An 18442-nucleotide genomic window follows, 5' to 3' on the forward strand; every position below is an offset into this window, starting at 1 on the left:
AAGGATGTATGTATGTGGGTGTGTAGAAGTATGACTGAATGTAATGTATCGACGCGTGTACCGGAATGTACGGGGGTGGGTAGAATACTAACTACCGCTTAGCGGCTGGCTGCCCGCCAGCCCGCGAGCGCCAGCAAAGAAGGAGAGGGCGAGAGCGTAGGGAGTGAGAGCGCGAGCGAAGTCCGGCTGTTAACAACAGCCCGCTGCTAACTCGCTGCTGCTACTTTCAACAATATACTTTATGGGGTCGGAAACGTTTCCTTCTGTGCGTTACATACATTCACTTTGTGCACAAATACAATATACCCTATTTAATCTTCGAGTACCGGGTATAAAAATATGTATTACAAAGCTTTTAAAAGATTTTGCCTAAAATTCATCATTGAGTCTATTCGGTGATGGTTTAAACTGGCCTTATTTTTAGGTCTTTACACAAAATAATTCATAACGAGAAGGGACGTGTGAGACGCTTCTTACGCGTCACAACTTTTATACCCGGCACTCAGTACTACATCTGCACTTTAGCGGTTATTTGTCAAATTTTAAATTTTTTCTTCATCTGTCATCTACATCAACAACACTACTCACGCCAACACGCTCCTTTAGCTCGCCACGTAAGAAGCGTCCCACACGTCCCTTCTCGTTCTTTTTGAAAACTCGTGAGTCTATTCGTCTGATTGGGAGTGTATGTTCATGTATATATACATATGTATACGCACACATACATATGTATACTTACATGTGTACACAATTTGATACAATTATTTAAATGAAACACTGATACTTACCTGATAATACATTATGTATGTTCATATATATTTTACCAAAAACAGCGACAATTCGCTGCACAATTGTAATTACGTCGTCGACGCCGACGGCAAACCCAAATTATGTTACGCACCGCAAGGAAACGAAAAACAACAAAGAAAAAAAAAAGGATGGGTTGACCGACGCGTTGACCGACTCGGCTGCCGCAGCGGCAGAGAAAAAATCCTAACTTACGCGCTATCTGAAATTGTCCTCGATTTTTTCAGGTATTGCAGGGTGCTGACTGAGTACTGGGTATACAATTTGTGACGCTTACGAAGCACCTTACACGTTCCAACTCGTTATTCAACTCAATTGTAATTCGGTTAAAATGGACTTCTGTGGCACCCTTAAATAACGTCTTTTATACTATACCGTTATATATACATACGTAGTTTTTCCATCACTTACATACATATGTTAAAATATTAATTATAATTTTTTTTTTTTCAGTATAACTTACTTCCTCGAGGAATATTATCCCTAAAAGTTTTACAAGAGCTTCCAATTATTGTAGTTTTGATGTATCAGATTTATAAAAATGCAGTCCATCAAGAGGTTTCCGAATTCATACCTTTAATATTGACCACCATAAATTTGCAACCAACGGTCGTACAACGGTAAGTCTACACATCATCACTTCATTGCCATCAATTGTCGTTTATCTATTACACTGAGCCACTCACTGCACGAAGCAGAGTGTAGAATGAGAGAATGTGCAAAAAAAAAAAGCTCCTGGACGGTTTATGGGTAACCACTGCAAATTAATTTCTTCATTCTGCCTATAAAAATGATCCAATCTAATCCCAATTCGGTTAGCTGATAGATATGGTAATTTCCTTATGTCATTCTATGGCTGTGTGCCTCTGTTTGTCTGTCCTGCTGTCCGTCTTGTTTTTCGCCTAGTTCTCAGAGTCAATAAGAGCCATTCAAAAAAAAATTTGCATCTATACGGGTGTGATATCTTACTGATAAATTTGAGTTTATAAATTTCGATTACCATCGCGCGGGGCTCTAATATGTACATATGAATATGTGTTCTGACGGAGTGGAGTACCGGGCATAAAAGTAGGCTGCTTAGGCATCAACTCACATTGTTCCTCCCCTTTAAAATTAGATTTTTCTTAAAATATACAACATTTTTTTTTTTTAGCCAGCAAGACAGCGGAAAAGTTCCGTCCTGACTTTAACACCTGACTGTGACTGGCCGCAAAAAATAAATTTTGTTTCCATAAAATTGTCGAATGTATGTAAAACGAAAATGGACGTGTGAGACGCTTCTTACGCGTCACAACTTTTATACCCGGTACTCTGAAGAACTTCTGTACCTTAATGGTTTTTTAAAATTTAAAATTTTTATACATACTGCTGTGTTCAATAAAATAGTAGTGCCGCACCTCACGACTTTCAAAACTATTTTTAAGACATTTTCAATCATCCAAATAGAAGGAAAAAAAAAAAATTTAAACAATAGATACCTTTTTAGAAAGCTTAAAATGTACACATTAGAAACTAGAATGGAATTCTGAAACATTTGCATTCCATCTTCTTGTTTTACATGACTTTACAAAAATACCCATGAAAAGTGCTGTTCAATGAAATAGTACTGAATTTTTTGAAAATCGAAAAATAAAAACGAAACTCAAGCTATTTATGTCACTTGCTCGTATATTCCACCGACTTCGGATGTATTAATATACGAGCAGCACTTGTCCGCCTTAAAAACTGTATCTTTCTCGCTATCTGACAAAGACCATTTAATAGTTCTTGGGGATTTCAACCTGCCAGGTACTGTTTGGTCTTCGGTTAACGAGTCAAATAACCTTGTGCCCATGTCACGACATGATTTTATTGATGGCTTATTAGACCTATCCCTGTCTCAAGTCAATCATGTGAAAAACTTCTGGGTCGATTGCTTGTGCTTTGTCTCGGATCCGACCTTAGCGTTGTTAACACGAGCACTCCCGCTCACTATTCCTGAAGACTGTTATCATCCTACTTTCGAAGTGTCGGTAGATATTGGACCTACTGTATCGGATCGTGCGGGTAGGCTATCTGAACGCGTCCGCTGCTTTCGTAAAGCCGAGTTTACGAAGCTCAATAACTTAATTAGGGATTTTGATTGGTCCGCTCTGTACTCGTGCACTGACGTCATTGAAGGCACAAACATTTTTATACCCGGTACTCGAAGAGTAAATAGGGTATATTGTATTTGGGCGTATAACGGTTGTATGTAACGCACAGAAGGAAACGTTTCCGACCCCATAAAGTATATATATTCTTGATCAGCATCAATAGCCGAGTCGATTGAGCCATGTCTGTCTGTCCGTCCGTCCGTCCGTCTTGTTTGTCGGCTAGTTCTCAGAGACTATAAGAGCTAGACCCACCAAATTTTGCATCCAGACTGCTGTATGCTCACACTGAAACCAGTGTATTTCAAAAATGAGCCCCGCCCCCTTCCGCCCCCGCAAAAGGTACAATTTTGAAGATAACATAAAACTAAAAACGCCATTCCGTAGGGAATGACCATATCTGTCAGATCACCAAATTGGGATCCGATTGGATCATTATTATAGCCACAATGAAGAAATTAATTTGCAGAGGCCAAACCCACCCCGTCCCGCAGCTTATATTTGTTTTACACATTCTCTCATTCACACTCTGCTTCGCGCAGTTTATGGCCTCTGCCCCTGACACGTCTCTGCCTCTGCCTACGCCATTCCGTAGTTAATGACCATATCTGTAAGATCACCAAATTGGGATCCGATTGGATCATTATTATAGCCACAATGAAGAAATTAATTTGCAGAGGCCAAACCCACCCCGTCCCGCAGCTTATATTTGTTTTACACATTCTCTCATTCACACTCTGCTTCGCGCAGTTTATGGCCTCTACCCCTGACACGTCTCTGCCTCTGCCTCTGCCGCGACTCTGCCTTGACTCTGCAGTGTGTGTTTCTAGGGGAGGGTGGCGAGCTAAAGGAGCGTGTTGGCGTGAGTAGTGTTGTTAAGGTAGATGACCGATGAAGAAAAAATGTAAAATATGACAAATAATCGCTAAGTTGCAGATGTAGTACTGAGTGCCGGGTATAAAAGTTGTGACGCGTAAGAAGCGTCTCACACGTCCCTTCTCGTTTACAATGTACTTGACACAATTTTTGACACGTGTGTCCCACTCTCATGTCCGACTAGATCTGCGAAACCTCCTTGGTTCACCAAAGAGTTATCCAGTCTAAAGAACCTAAAATCAAGACTATTTAAAAAATCTCAAGAAGTTGGTTCTCCCTCTTCTCTTTCTAATTACTTAATAGCTCGGTCAAATTTCACTGTTCTTAATGCTCAATGCTATAGGAACTACCTACTTCGATGCAGGATACGTTTTTTACAGGACCCTACACAGCTTTACAGCTTTGTAAACAGTAAGCGTAGAACGTCCGCACATCCATTATCGCTATCATTTTTCAATATGTCGGCAAACAATGATCAGGATATCGCCAATCTTTTTGCACAATTCATGTGTATCCATATAGTCTACCAAGGTCGAATGGCATTTTCTGCCCTTTGTTTAATGAAAGCTCCTTACTTCATGAACTTAAATTAGTTAAGCCGGTATTTTCACCGGGCCCTGACGGAATTCCCGGCTGTGTACTCAGTTACTGTGCGGAGTCTATGTGCGGACCTTTGCTTAAATTATTCAATCTATCTATTTATACGGATTTATACGGCGACGAAAAACAACCACTAATCTTTTAGAGTTCACCTCCTTTGTCATTAAAGGATTCCTCTTCTTGCACAAAAGCTCGACCTTCTAGGGTTTTTGCCCAATCTGTTGAGATGGATTTCTAGCTACCTGTGTTCTAGGTCTCAAAGGGTCCTTTTCAAAAACTCCTTATCTTTGCCTGTTATGGTTACTTCTGGAGTACCACAGGGTAGCCATTTAGGCCCCTTACTTTTCACACTCTTTATTAATGACCTGCCTTCTGTATTGACAAATTCTCGAATACTTATGTATGCGGATGATGTTAAGCTCTGTGTCCAGTATAAAGACATCTCATTTCACTCTCGCTTGCAATCTGATCTCAATAGCTTTCAGTCATGGTGTTGTGCAAATATGTTACACCTTAATGCTCCAAGTTCAAAGTAATGACTTTTCATCGCTCCAGCCCCTTACTGGCACCTTACACCCTCTGCGGTAGTTCTCTTGAGAGAATTACATTAGTTGATGATCTTGGTGTTAAACTAGACCCCAAGTTAAAGTTTGTGAACACATTTCTACCATGGTAAATAAAGCCATTGGTGTGCTTGGGTTTATAAAGAGGTGGTCAAAGGAATTTGATGACCCGACCCCTATATAACGAAGACTCTCTATATCTCGCTTGTTCGTCCGATTTTAGAATACGGCTCATGTGTATGGTGCCCTCAGTACAACATACATCAGGACCGTATTGAATCAGTACAGAAAAACTTTTTATTATTTGACCTACGGGGCCTCAACTGGGATGCAACTGTGAGACTGCCATCCTACCGTAGTAGACTTCTTTTAATAAATCTTCCATCCTTAGTTAGTCGTAGAAAAATGCTTGGTGTAATTGTTATGCACAACTTGATCAAGGGGGATGTAGACAGCCCTGACTTGTTGAGCCGCGTAAACTTTATGATTCCCATTAGACCCACTAGAAACTATATTCCTTTATTCCTTCCAATGTGTAGATCGAATTATGCCCTGCACGAGCCCTTTAGAGTGTTATGCTCGGATTATAATTCTCTCTATCACATTATATCCTCGACTCACTCCCTTCCTCTTCTTAAATCTCTTATACTAGCCTACCTCTCCCGTAGTTAATTTAATTTTTATACCCGGTACTCGAAGAGTAAATAGGGTATATTGTATTTGTGCAGATAACGGTTGTATGTAACGCACAGAAGGAAACGTTTCCGACCCCATAAAGTATATATATTCTTGATCAGCATCAATAGCCGAGTCGATTGAGCCATGTCTGTCTGTCTGTCTGTCCGTCCGTCCGTCTGTCCGGCTTGTTTGTCGGCTAGTTCTCAAGAGACTATAAGAGCTAGAGCCCCCAAATTTTGGCACCAGACTGCTGTATGCTCACACTGAAACCAGTGTATTTCAAAATTGAGCCCCGCCCCCTTCCGCCGCCGCAAAAGGGCGAAAACCTCCCAAATCCCAATTTTGAAGATAACATAAAACTAAAAACGCCATTCCGTAGGGAATGGCCATATCTATTAGATCACCAAATTGGGATCCGATTGGATCGTTATTATAGACACAATGGAGACATTTTCAGTGGCCAAACCCATCCCGTCCCGCAGCATTCACACTCTGCTTCGCGCTGTTTATGGCCTGGCCCCTGACACGTCACTGCCTCTGCCGCAGCCTCTGCCTCGACTCTGCAGTGTGTGTTTCTAGGGGAGGGTGGCGAGCTAAAGGAGCTTGTTGGCGTGAGTAGTGTTGTTGATGTAGATGACAGATAAAGAAAAAATGTAAAATTTGACAAATAACCGCTAAAGTGCAGATGTAGTACTGAGTGCCGGGTATAAAAGTTGTGACGCGTAAGAAGCGTCTCACACGTCCCTTCTCGTTGACTTTGATAATTTTGCTTGCTTAGCTATAGTTGCTCTACTTTAGTTATGTTTAGTTCTAATTTTCCTCGAATATTAGCCTAACATCTATCTTTCCTGCATGCTCGCGACCGGTTCGCTCGGTCGGTTGGACGGGAGGAGGGCTGCGTTCTGCTGGGTTCCGCGCGTAACAGGCTTTGGCTTGGTGTCGCATGGGCCACTTGATGGTGCCGTCATTGCATATCAACGTCCAGACAAAATAATTATCTTTCATGCTCTACATGCTTCTTGAGGTTTTTTATCAATTTTGATTTAGTTACTTCCTTACTCCCGCCTGGAAGGGATCAATAAGGTCCTGCCCAAGCTTCAATCGGACTTTAGCTAATAATTTTTCAACCACTGCACTATGGGTAAAAAGCCCGTTTTTTTTGCTTTAACCAAACCAAAAGTGCTAGAGCTCTACAAATTGGCATGAATGTTCGTTAGACTAAAGTAGAATTTCGGAAAAAAATGTAGTCATTTGGACCCCGCCTATCTTCTGCCCCCATACGAACTGGATCCCATTTAAGTCGTATTTACTATAAAAAATGTATGCAAAAGATTTATTATGATAAAAGATCCTTTAAAATATTTTAGAACTTTAAAAAATATATTTGATTGACTGATTGAATGATTGTTTGGTTAAAAGTAATTTGATTGCAATCGCTACAACGTGCGATTGCATTTCGCTTAGTACTTGTTTAACTAAGCAATAAATTGGATAATTTTCGTTTGAATTGTAATAGTTTCATCTTCAGTTAGTTATTTTTTTGTCAATACTCTTTGTCTGGACGTTGATATGCAATGACTGCACCATCAAGTGGCCCATGCGACACCAAGCCAAAGCCTGTTACGCGCGGAACCCAGCAGAACGCAGCCCTCCTCCCGCCCAACCGACTGAGGGCGCTGCCGCATGACTGCCCGGCGCGAATAACCGAACCGGTCGCGAGCATGCAGGAAAGATAGATGTTAGGCTAATATTCGAGTAAAATTAGAGCTAAACACAACTAAACTAGAGAAACTATATCTAAGCAAGCAAAAATTTCCAAAATCAGAAACAAGAAACAAGACAAAACTAAAATGAAACTAACTCGGGAGAGGTCGGCTAGTATAAGAGATTTAAGAAGAGGAAGGGAGTTAGTTGAGGATATAATGTGGTAGAGGGAATTATAATCCGAGCATAAAACCCCAAAGGGTCGTGTGAGGCATAATTCGATCTACATAGTGGAAGGAACAAAGGAATAAAGTTCTAGTGGGTCTAACGGGAATCGTGAAGATTATGCGGCTCAGCAGGTCAGGGCTGTCTACATCCGCCCTGATCAAGTTTTGCAAAAAAATTACACCATGCTTTTTTCTACGATTAACTAAGGATGGAAGGTTTATTAGAAGGAGTCTACTACGGTAGGATGGCAGTCTCACAGTTGCATCCCAGTTGAGGCCCCGTAGGTCAAATAATAAAAAGTTTTTCTGTACTGATTCAATACGGTCCTGATGTATGTTGTACTGAGGGCACCATACACATGAGCCGTATTCTAAAATCGGACGAACAAGCGAGATATAGAGAGTATTCGTTATATAGGGGTCGGGTCATTAAATTCCTTTGACCACCTCTTTGTAAACCCAAGCACACCCATGGCTTTATTCACCATGGTAGAAATGTGTTCAGAAAATTTTAACTTGGGGTCTAGTTTAACACCTAGATAATCAACCAATGTAATTCTCTCAAGAGAACTACCGCAGAGGGTGTAAGGAGCCAGGAAGGGGCTGGAGCGATGAAAAGTCATTACATTGCACTTCGAGGCATTAAGGTGTAACATATGTACATTAAATATATATAATATACTAGCTGACCCGGCGAACTTCGCACCGCCTAACAGTCAATGAATGTCGTGTTACTTTTTAGCTGAACTAATTTAGGCTTTGATGAACGTAAAACAATGATACAAAATAATATGTTTATATAGATAGAAACAAAAAAGGACCAACTTGATAGCGCGTGATTTCATCGTTGGTATTGGATGTTAGGATACCAAAAACCGCCATGTCGCTCCCTTTCATGACATATTTGCAAATGTATTTAATTGACTTGACCGAATTGCAATGCATGATGTTCATGAAGCATTTGCTGCAGATCTTGGAGAATTGCTCTCTTTGTAGCTGTGTTGATCCCTTGACGCCTGTCAAGTTGTTCTTCCATATTGCCCATGAAGTATATTTGCAAGAATTTATGCTGTGCATCTTCTATAGGTTGCAATGATCCAATGCGATGGTAATAGGATTTTCATTCAAGCACTTTGTGGTAAACGACATTCTTTGTTTTTTGGTCAGGCGCAAGAACAAATAAAGCGGATGGTTTGCCGACACGTGAGTATGCCACGTACAATTGACCATGAGAAAAACATGCACTTTCTAGATTGAGGCCACAAATAGTCAAGGCCAAAATTGCTCGCTCACTTAACCATTTAGTATTTTTGTGGTTAGCAATGATATCCGGGAATACTTTGTTGAATGCAATTTCTCGTTCTCCATCAGATAATTGACTCGCGATATTCCGTTGCCTAATTGCATTACGGCTTCGCTGGGAAAGATCAGATCTTCTAGGACGCGGCATTGTTATTAAAATGATTAATACAAAATTAAACAAATAAATAAAACAAATATTAAATATGATTAAACAAATACAAATCAAAAACCATGGCAATCGGTCCAGCCGTTCTCGAGTTATAAGTGTTGTAACAAATACGACTTTCTTTTATATATATAGATATAGATAGATATAGATATAGATTAAACTATAAAATTTTATTGCGACTGCTTCACGATTGGTGTTTGTCCAGACCTCCAGCAGCGCTGCATGAGTGAACTCATAAGCATATGCAAAATTTAAAATTTTTCGAAAAGGGGCAAAAACGGGCAAAAAAACAATACGTGATTCTATAATATTTGGTTAATAACAAGTAACTTGAATTTCTGTGCAGTGGTGTGCTATGCAAAAGTAAAGTTCCACAGAAAACACGTGCAATTGTTAGTACCCAGCTAAAAAGACACATGAACAAAACATTGGACAATTAAATAACTACACACAACTATACAAAAACATGAATTAACAATTAATTTAAATACCTCGTCCTGTTATTTCCATATTTTTACTTGTATATAAACTTTGTAATCGAGCTACAATTACAGCTGCAAGTTGCTCAATTTTTCCAGCACTTTTTCACAAGTTAAAGCATCTCAAAATAAGCCGACTTTGAAAGAGCGCAAAAAACATATGGTACTTGGTAAAAATCTTCTAAAACCAGATTTGTTCTATCTGGATATTTAGGAATCAGAAAACTTAAGTCGCATTCAAATATTTTACCCAACAAAAAATTACATAAATGCCAAAAATTCTGGATTTTTACCCATAGTACACTGGCTCTCACTTTGCTCTGATTGCCGGAATTTCATTTATTATAATGCTTTGGCATTCCCCCATAAGATTTTGATGACATTCAGATGTAGGGGCTGATTTGAACATGGAAAAACGCCGATCTTTTTAGGTGAAACCCAATTTCTGGCGAAATTTCTTGAGTATTTGCGGATCATTATCTTGTTTAAAGATGCTTTTAAAAGAAGTTTTTCAACTGGAATATGAATGTAATGTATGAAAAAAAATGCTGGCCCACACAATTTTGTGAAATGCTCCAACTAGGAGGCTAGGAAGTACCACTTCATATGGACTGGAACTCATAGGGCTCAACCCAACATTCCCAATACTGTTTTTTCAAGAATTTATAAACTAATCTGATGTCTGTAAACGCCAAACAAAGTTTCTTTGTTATTTCTTACCATATTTTACAACTTTACACTCATCAGTCAAGAATATTTTCTTATACCCGGTACTCGAAGAGTAAATAGGGTATATTGTATTTGTGCGAATAACGGTTGTATGTAACGCACAGAAGGAAACGTTTCCGACCCCATAAAGTATATATATTCTTGATCAGCATCAATAGACGAGTCGATAGAGCCATGTCTGTCTGTCCGTCCGTCCTGATGAGCGCCTAGTACTCAGAGACCATAAAAGCTAGAGCCACCAAATTCTGCATCCAGACTTCTGTATGCTCACACAGTTACAAGTTACAAACCTCCCATATCTACAATTTTGAAGATAAACTAAAAACGCCATTCCGTAGGGAATGAGCATATCTATCAGATCACCAAATTGGGATACGATTGGATCATTAATATAGCCACAATGAAGAAATTAATTTGCAGTGGCCAAACCCATCCAGTCCCGCAGCTTATATTTGTTTTTTACACATTCTCTCATTCACACTCTGCTTCGCGCAGTTTATGGCCTCTACCCCTGACACGTCTCTGCCTCTGCCGCGACTCTGCCTTGACTCTACAGTGTGTTGCTCTAGGGGAGGGTGGCTAGCTAAAGGAGCGTGTTGGCGTGAGTAGCGTTGTTGATGTAGATGACAGATGAAAAAAAAAATGTAAAATTTGACAAATAACCGCTAAGTTGCAGATGTAGTACTGAGTGCCGGGTATAAAAGTTGTGACGCGTAAGAAGCGTCTCACACGTCCCTTCTCGTTTTTACTGCGACACAGCATCGCTTAGTTGCGTTTTTGCAAACTTTAGCTGTATTCCCCTATATTCTCAGAGCCGAACGCGTAGCTTTCTGGGACTTCTTGCAATAAAATAATGTGTAGTCAGTCGTCTACAAACTGTCATAACACTTACAGATCGAAATAAAATTGTTTTCATAACTTTTGAGGATATTGAAGACCTAGACCTTGCCTTCGACCAACCTCTAAAATATACGTTTTTCGCATAAAAGATCAGTTTTCTGGGTACTTCTTCAAGTTAAAATGGTTAAATACAATAGTAAGAGCACATTAAACTTAGTTTTCAATTGCATTATAACTCTTGATTATAGTTTTTAGTCAAAATCTTTGCTCTCCTCCACTGGACCGAGCCATGGTATCTTTTACGCTCCAAAAACAAAAATTCCGCCATGTTCAAACATTTCCTTAATACAAAAAAATGTATTATATACATAGATTAAGCTTGATGGTGCCTTTTTTAAATTAATATGTTGTGTTTTTTAATTATTTTGAAATACTTGCACTCAGCACTACTATTTCAATTCATTATACATTTCATTATATTCAAAAAGGTATCACTTGTTTCATTTGAAAGTCAAATGCAAATGGAAGTCAGGAAGTCTCTCAAAAATGTCTTTAAATGTGAGGAGGATGCGGCACTACTATTGAACATTGAACACAACTGTATGTCATCCAATACGTTATTTTAGCTCACCCCCTCCCCTAGAGCCACATACTGCACGAAGAAGAGTGTGTTATGAGAGAATGTGCAAAAAATAAGCAAAGCTGTTGGAAGGATTGGGGGAAGCCACTTCAAATGAATTTTTTCATTCTAGCTATAATAATGATCTAGTCTAACACCAATTCGGTGATCTGATCGATAGGGTCATTCCCTACTGAATGGCATTGTTCTCCTATCTTCACAATTGGGGATACAGCAGATTTTCGACCTATGCGGGGGCGGGGTAGTTTTTGAAATACACTTGCATCAGTGTGATATCGCAGCGGACGGACAGACAGACATGGCCATATAGACTCGGCTATTGATGCTGATCAATAATATATATACTTTATGGGATCGGAAACGTTTTCTTACTTACGTACAAAATACCCTATTTACTCTTCGAGTACAGGGTATAACGAGGCGGAACGTTGTGAGATGCTGCCTGAGCATCGTCACTTATTTTATGCACGGTACTCAAGACAGTATATATATGTATTTATACATACACACATGTGTATGTTTCCAAATGATTTTGGAACGCACTGCACGAGGCAGATTGTGTCAGTGAGGGAGAGAATGAGCAAGCATAAGCGGAGTTGTTGGTGGAAATGGTTGGGGTATACACTGCGCCTTTATATTTCCGCTCAGAACGAAGAAACGAAAAATCTTGTATACCAAGAAGTAATAAAAAATGGTGTAACCATTGTGCAATATGCCACAGCGAAACGTGGCAGAGTACAGCTAGCTAAATAAAAAAAAGTAAATAAAATTTAAACGATTTAAGTTAAATTATTTTTGTGAAATTAAATGCAAATGAATCTCTTTTTCAGAAATTCGACTCAGAAAGAAACCTTTGTCGACTTCATGGGTGCACAAATAAAAACATTGTCATTTCTGGCATACATTGTACGAATATTTCAGGTAATTTAAAGATTTATTTTTGTAATTCAACGTGATAATTAAAATTAATTACTTTAACTTTTAGGAAGTGGTTATTGCTAATTCGTTATCTGTAACCAACGGTATGCTCAACCTGATGGGCAATTGTCCAAAAGAAGCAGCACATCTTAGAAAAGAACTATTGATTGCCGCCCGGCATATATTTGCTACAGACTTGCGTCAGAGTAAGTTTTTAAATGAAATTTATTTAACTTTACGCTTCAGGAGAAAGGGAATTTTTCCGACCCTATTGAGAATTTGTGTATTATATTTTTGATCAGAATATCTGGTTCAATTGATCTAGATTCTAGACATATCATATCCATCAGGATCTTCTAGACTACACAATTCTCTCAATCTGAACCGTGTCCAATGTTTTTGCTGGCATTGCAATTAATAAAATTTGTGTTTCAGTGGTTTTTTTATACCCGGTACTCAAAGAGTAAATAGGGTATATTGAATTTGTGCACAAAGTGGATGTATGTAACGCACAGAAGGAAACGTTTCCGACCCCATGGTTAGGTTAGGTTGAGGCGGTTGTCTGGATTTCACAATCTCGACACACTTAGGCCGGTTTCGGCCCGTTGTGATTCCGCTTGGATCTTTTCCTCTTCTCCTCCCGTTTGTCAAAATGTCAATAGTGCTCCCATCCAGATGCTCTCACAAAGTTTGCTATCTTCCTGGGGCCTATAGTAGCCATTTCTGAAATGTCGTTAAGAAAAGGTGAGTCCAGATATCTTAGCCTCCTTCTACTGAGAGCCGGGCAGGAGCAGAACAGATGTTCTACTGTCTACTCCTCATCCTCGTCTCTACAGCTGTGACAGAAGTCGTTATAGATGGCACCCATCCTATTCGCGTGGTTGCCTATCAGCCAATGCCCTGTAAGAGAGCGAATGTCCACGCTGCCCCTATATCTGCTGAGTTTGCATGGTTCAGCGGTGCGTTTTTTCGAGTTTTTTGGCCACGTTTGTCGGGTGATGCGACAACCCGTGACCATTTGCCATCTGTTGCTTGTTTGCAGGGTACTACTGTCACCATAGATGTTAAGGTGAGTAGCCACGACTGAGATGCCCGGAGTAGATTCCTCCGCCAACTTTGTTGTCTAGTTTGGATCCGTCTGTAAAGATGTTTATGGCCCCCTTTGGGCCAGGTGTGCCCTCGAGCCATTTCTCTCTGGGGGGGATTATAGCCTCGAAGGGGGTGGCTGTGTACTCTCTGGGAAGGCAATAATCGGTTCTATGAGGTACTAAATTAGTGTCCCTAAAGATCGCCGAGTGACCATATGGTCGTGACGTCCGTAGGTCCGAGTCGCGCAGACGTATTGCTGCCCTTGCTGCCTGTTCCTTCTCTGCCTGGTATATGCCCTGCAGGCATAGGTTGGCATTTAGTGCATCGTTTGGTGTGGTGCGGAGGGCGCCACTGATGCAAAGAGTGACCGTTCGTTGGACTTTTGCCAGTTGAGAGGTGATTGTCTTTTTTGACAGAGCCGGCCACCACACTCTAAGTCCGTAGAGCAGTATTGGTTTGGCTACAGCTTGGTATATCCATTGGACTATACGAGGGTTCATGCCCCATTTTAGTCCGATGGCTACGATAGTCCGAAGAACTATGTACATATATCTGATCAGATCACCGAATCGGAACCCGATTGGATCGTTATTATAGCCAGAATGAAGAAATTAATTTGCAGTGGCTAAGTTTTTCTTATTTTTGGCACGTCCTCTCATTCATACTTTGCTTCGTGTTGTGTGCGGCTCTAGGAAAGGGGGTCGAGCTAAAAAAGCGTGTTGGCGTGAGAAGCAATGTAGATGACAGGTGAAGAAAAAATTTAAAATTTGACAAAAAACCGCTAAGGTACAGATGTAGGACTGAGTACCGGGTATAAAAGCTGTGACGCTTACTAAGCTTCACACACGTTCCTCCGCCTCTTTAATTATGTTACTTTATATAAGTTTGTTGCAGATAATTATGATTTAAGTCGTTTGTAAACAGATAGTTACAAAATATTAGTTTTTATGGGTCGTCGAAAAGAAGAAGAAAAGAAGGGAAGAAAAACGCCAAAGGATCAAAACTTTAACTCCAAAAGAAGAAAGTTATCCTTATGTGAGGTAAATAGTAGGCTCCTCATCTAAAATGATTCGTAATGTTTTAAAACATGTTACCAACAAGAAACTCGTGGAAGAATTGGCGCAATATCTAATTGGTTTCTGAGAGCAAGAGGGGTCCTTTTAAGCCGGCAACAGATCAGCTTAAAATGGATCTTAAAAAATGTCCAAATGTCTGAAGTCTGAGAAAAAATCCAGTTTAGCAAAGAAACCATGGGGGAAAGTGAATACAAGGTAGAAAAAACAGTGAAGTTGGCCCAAATATATATATGGATATACATACATATGTACATATGTATGTAGATCCTGTGATCCGAAGGAAGCCAAATTTTTTTTTTTTTTTTTTTTTTTTGTTGCCATAACTTTAGTTTATTTGTAAAACGACTACCAAATGAAAAACACAACCCTTTGACACATATTTATATCAAATAATCATGCTGAGACAAGAATCATGGTATGTGCATGCTCTTCGTATTTATATTACCCGTGCTGGAATCGATCATGAATCAACATGTCTTTGTTATTATATATTAAAACAATAATTCTGCCTTATATGCAATAGAAAATTACGTTGATTTGTGTCTTTTCATCAGAGAAATTACCCAAAACAGAGCAGATAGAGAGCTCTGAGAGGTTTTAAAACAGTGCCTTTTATGCAATGTATGCTCTTGCTCAGTCCCCAGATATGAACTATGGTGAAAATCTTTGAGGAACAGTTAAAGAATATATTTCTAATACGAAATCAATAAAAAAGCTTGATATTTAGGGGTCCTGCCAGATTTGTGGAGATAAATCCCTCAGGAAAGACGCGAAAATAAGGTTACATTTTATGTCAGGACTTTGAGGTTTTTTTTTTTGGCTGCCAAAAGCTTGAAAATAAATTATTATCCTTTGAATACAATTGAAGTAATCTATAGTAATGAAAAATTGGGAAATTTTCTTTTAAATTTGAAGTTTTTTGATCTTTTCTGAAATTGGTGCAATTTTTGTTGCCGCCCAAATACCGGAATATTTCCTTTTTCTGTCTGGACGTTGATATGCAATGACTGCACCGTCAAGTGGCCCATGCGACACCAAGTCAAAGGCTGTTACGCGCGGAACCCAGCAGAACGCAGCCCTCCTCCCGCCCAACCAACCGAGGGGCGCTGCCGCATGACGTCCTGGCGCGGTTAACCGAACCGGTCGGTGAATGAGAGAATGTGTAAAACAAATATAAGCTTCGGGACGATGTGGGTTTGGCCTCTGCAAATTAATTTCTTCATTGTGGCTATAATAATGATCCAATCGTATCCCAATTTGGAATGGCGTTTTTAGTTTTCTGTTATCTTCAAAGATTTGGGAGGTTTTCGCCCTTTTGCGGGGCGGAAGTGGCGGGGCTCATTATACCCGGTACTCGAAGAGTAAATAGGGTATATTGTATTTGTGCGAATAACGGTTGTATGTAACGCACAGAAGGAAACGTTTCCGACCCCATAAAGTATATATATTCTCGATCAGCATCAATAGCCGAGCCGATTGAGCCATGTCTGTCTGTCCGTCCGTCCGTCCGTCCGTCCGTCCGTCTTGTTTGTCGGCTAGTTCTCAGAGACTATAAGAGCTAGAGCCACCAAATTTTGGCACCAGACTGCTGTATGCTCACACTGAAACCAGTGTATTTCAAAAATGAGCCCCGCCCCCGCAAAAGGGCGAAAACTTCCCAAATCTACAATTTTGAAGATAACAGAAAACTAAAAACGCCATTCCATAGGGAATGACTATATCTATCCGATCACCCAATTGGGATTCGATTGGATCATTATTATAGCCACAATGAAGAAATTTAATAATTTTCAGTGGCCAAACCCACCCCGTCCCGCGGCTTATAGCAGCACACTCTGCTTCGCGCAGTTTATGGCCTCTGCCCCTGACACCACTCTGCCGCTGCCTCTGCCGCGACTCTGCCCTGACTCTGCAAAGTGTGTCTAATAGTGAGGGCGTACTTACAAAAAGAACGAGAAGGGACGTGTGAGACGCTTCTTACGCGTCACAACTTTTATACCCGGCACTCAGTACTACATCTGTACATTAGCGGTTATTTGTCAAATTTTAAATTTTTTCTTCATCTGTCATCTACATCTACAACACTTCTCACACCAACACGCTCCTTTAGCTCGCCCCCCTTCCCTAGACCCACACACTGCAGACTCACGGCAGAGGCAGAGCCAGCGGCAGAGCCAGCGGCAGAGCCAGCGGCAAAACAAATATAAGCTGCGGAACGGGGTGGGTTTGGCCACTGCTAATTAATTTCTTCATTGTGGCTATATTAAAGCTCCAATAATGCCCCAATTTGGTGATCTGATAGATATGGTCATTCCCTACGGAATTTTCTGCTATCTTTAAAATTGTAGATTTGGGAGGTTTTTGCCCTTTTGCGGAGGCGGAAGGGGGCGTGGCTCTTTTTTGAAATACACTTGTAACAGTGTGAGCACACAGAAGTATGGATGCAAAATTTGGTGGCTCTAGCTTTTATGGTCTCTGAGATCCAGGCGCTCAACAAGACGGACGGACAGACGGAGGGACAGACAGACATGGCTCAATCGACTCGGCTATTGATGCTGACCAAGAATATATATACTTTATGGGGTCGGAGACGTTTCTTTCTGTGCGTTACAGACATTCACTTTGTGCACAAATACAATATACCCTATTTGCTCTTCGAGTACCGGGTATAAAAAGCACAAATACACGACTAAACGACGCACAATATAAAGAGATTAACTTTATATTTTTACACAAATAGCAAGCATGCACTCGCGTATCAGGACAGGTTAAAGTTGTAAGGTATTCAGTATGCAATTTTAGAAATTAATTTTGAAATAAACACCGGTCGTTTATCCAAAATAGAAAAGAAAGTACGGAGCGCAAAACAAAAACACGTCTGGTCACTACGAAAGAGAACGAACGTGATTTTCTTTTCAAATATTTCCAAATGAAGCCTTCAAAGCATACAACTTCTCTCGGATAAGTTGAATTAAGCCTTAAAGTTGATATAATAGTTTTAAAAAAAAAAATGAGTGTCATGGTGCTCTTTTAAACGCCGCAGCTGTATATAAACAAATACAAAATTGCTCTTTACATCTTTATCACTTCTCATACTGTTTATATTCTATTCCTTCTTAAACATCACCACGTTCTACATATCTAAGACTTATATACAGAAAAAACATAAACAATTTATCACATATGTATGTATACCAAAAAAAAAATAATGACACAATTTTATACTTATTTTTAGAGTTTATACCATCAATAGACAAATTATTTGATGAAGACTTGCTAATAGGCAAGGGAGTCACATTGGAGTCAATTCGACCTTTGGCCTATTCTACGTTGGCAGATCTGGCTCATCATGTTCGTCAGAGTCTAAGTTTGGATGTGTTAATAAAAGCAGTAAATCTGTTCTCAAAAAATGTGCATGATGAAACGCTAGCCGTAGGAATACAAACTATGTCTTGTAAACTTTTATTAAATCTAGTTGATTGCTTACGCCATCACAGTGAACTGGAACCTCAGCGATCGCGACAAATTTTGTCAAAACTTTTGAAGGTTTTTGTGAAAAAATTTGAAACAATTGCCAAAATCCAGCTGCCCTTAATCGTTCAAAAATGGTAAG

General features: G+C 39.9%; 1 protein-coding gene across 1 annotated transcript in view; it reads left to right on the forward strand.

The window, feature by feature from the left end:
* Positions 1 to 18442, forward strand: part of LOC117892167 (transcription-associated protein 1) — a 95426-nt gene that overhangs the window by 17415 nt on the left and 59569 nt on the right. Inside the window, 4 exon segments of the mRNA XM_034798233.1 lie at positions 1261 to 1427; positions 12577 to 12667; positions 12732 to 12870; positions 18065 to 18437. Of these exon segments, the coding sequence (XP_034654124.1) occupies positions 1261 to 1427; positions 12577 to 12667; positions 12732 to 12870; positions 18065 to 18437 (770 nt within the window).

The sequence above is a fragment of the Drosophila subobscura genome, chromosome E, assembly GCF_008121235.1.
Source record: "Drosophila subobscura isolate 14011-0131.10 chromosome E, UCBerk_Dsub_1.0, whole genome shotgun sequence".
NCBI lineage: Eukaryota > Metazoa > Arthropoda > Insecta > Diptera > Drosophilidae > Drosophila > Drosophila subobscura.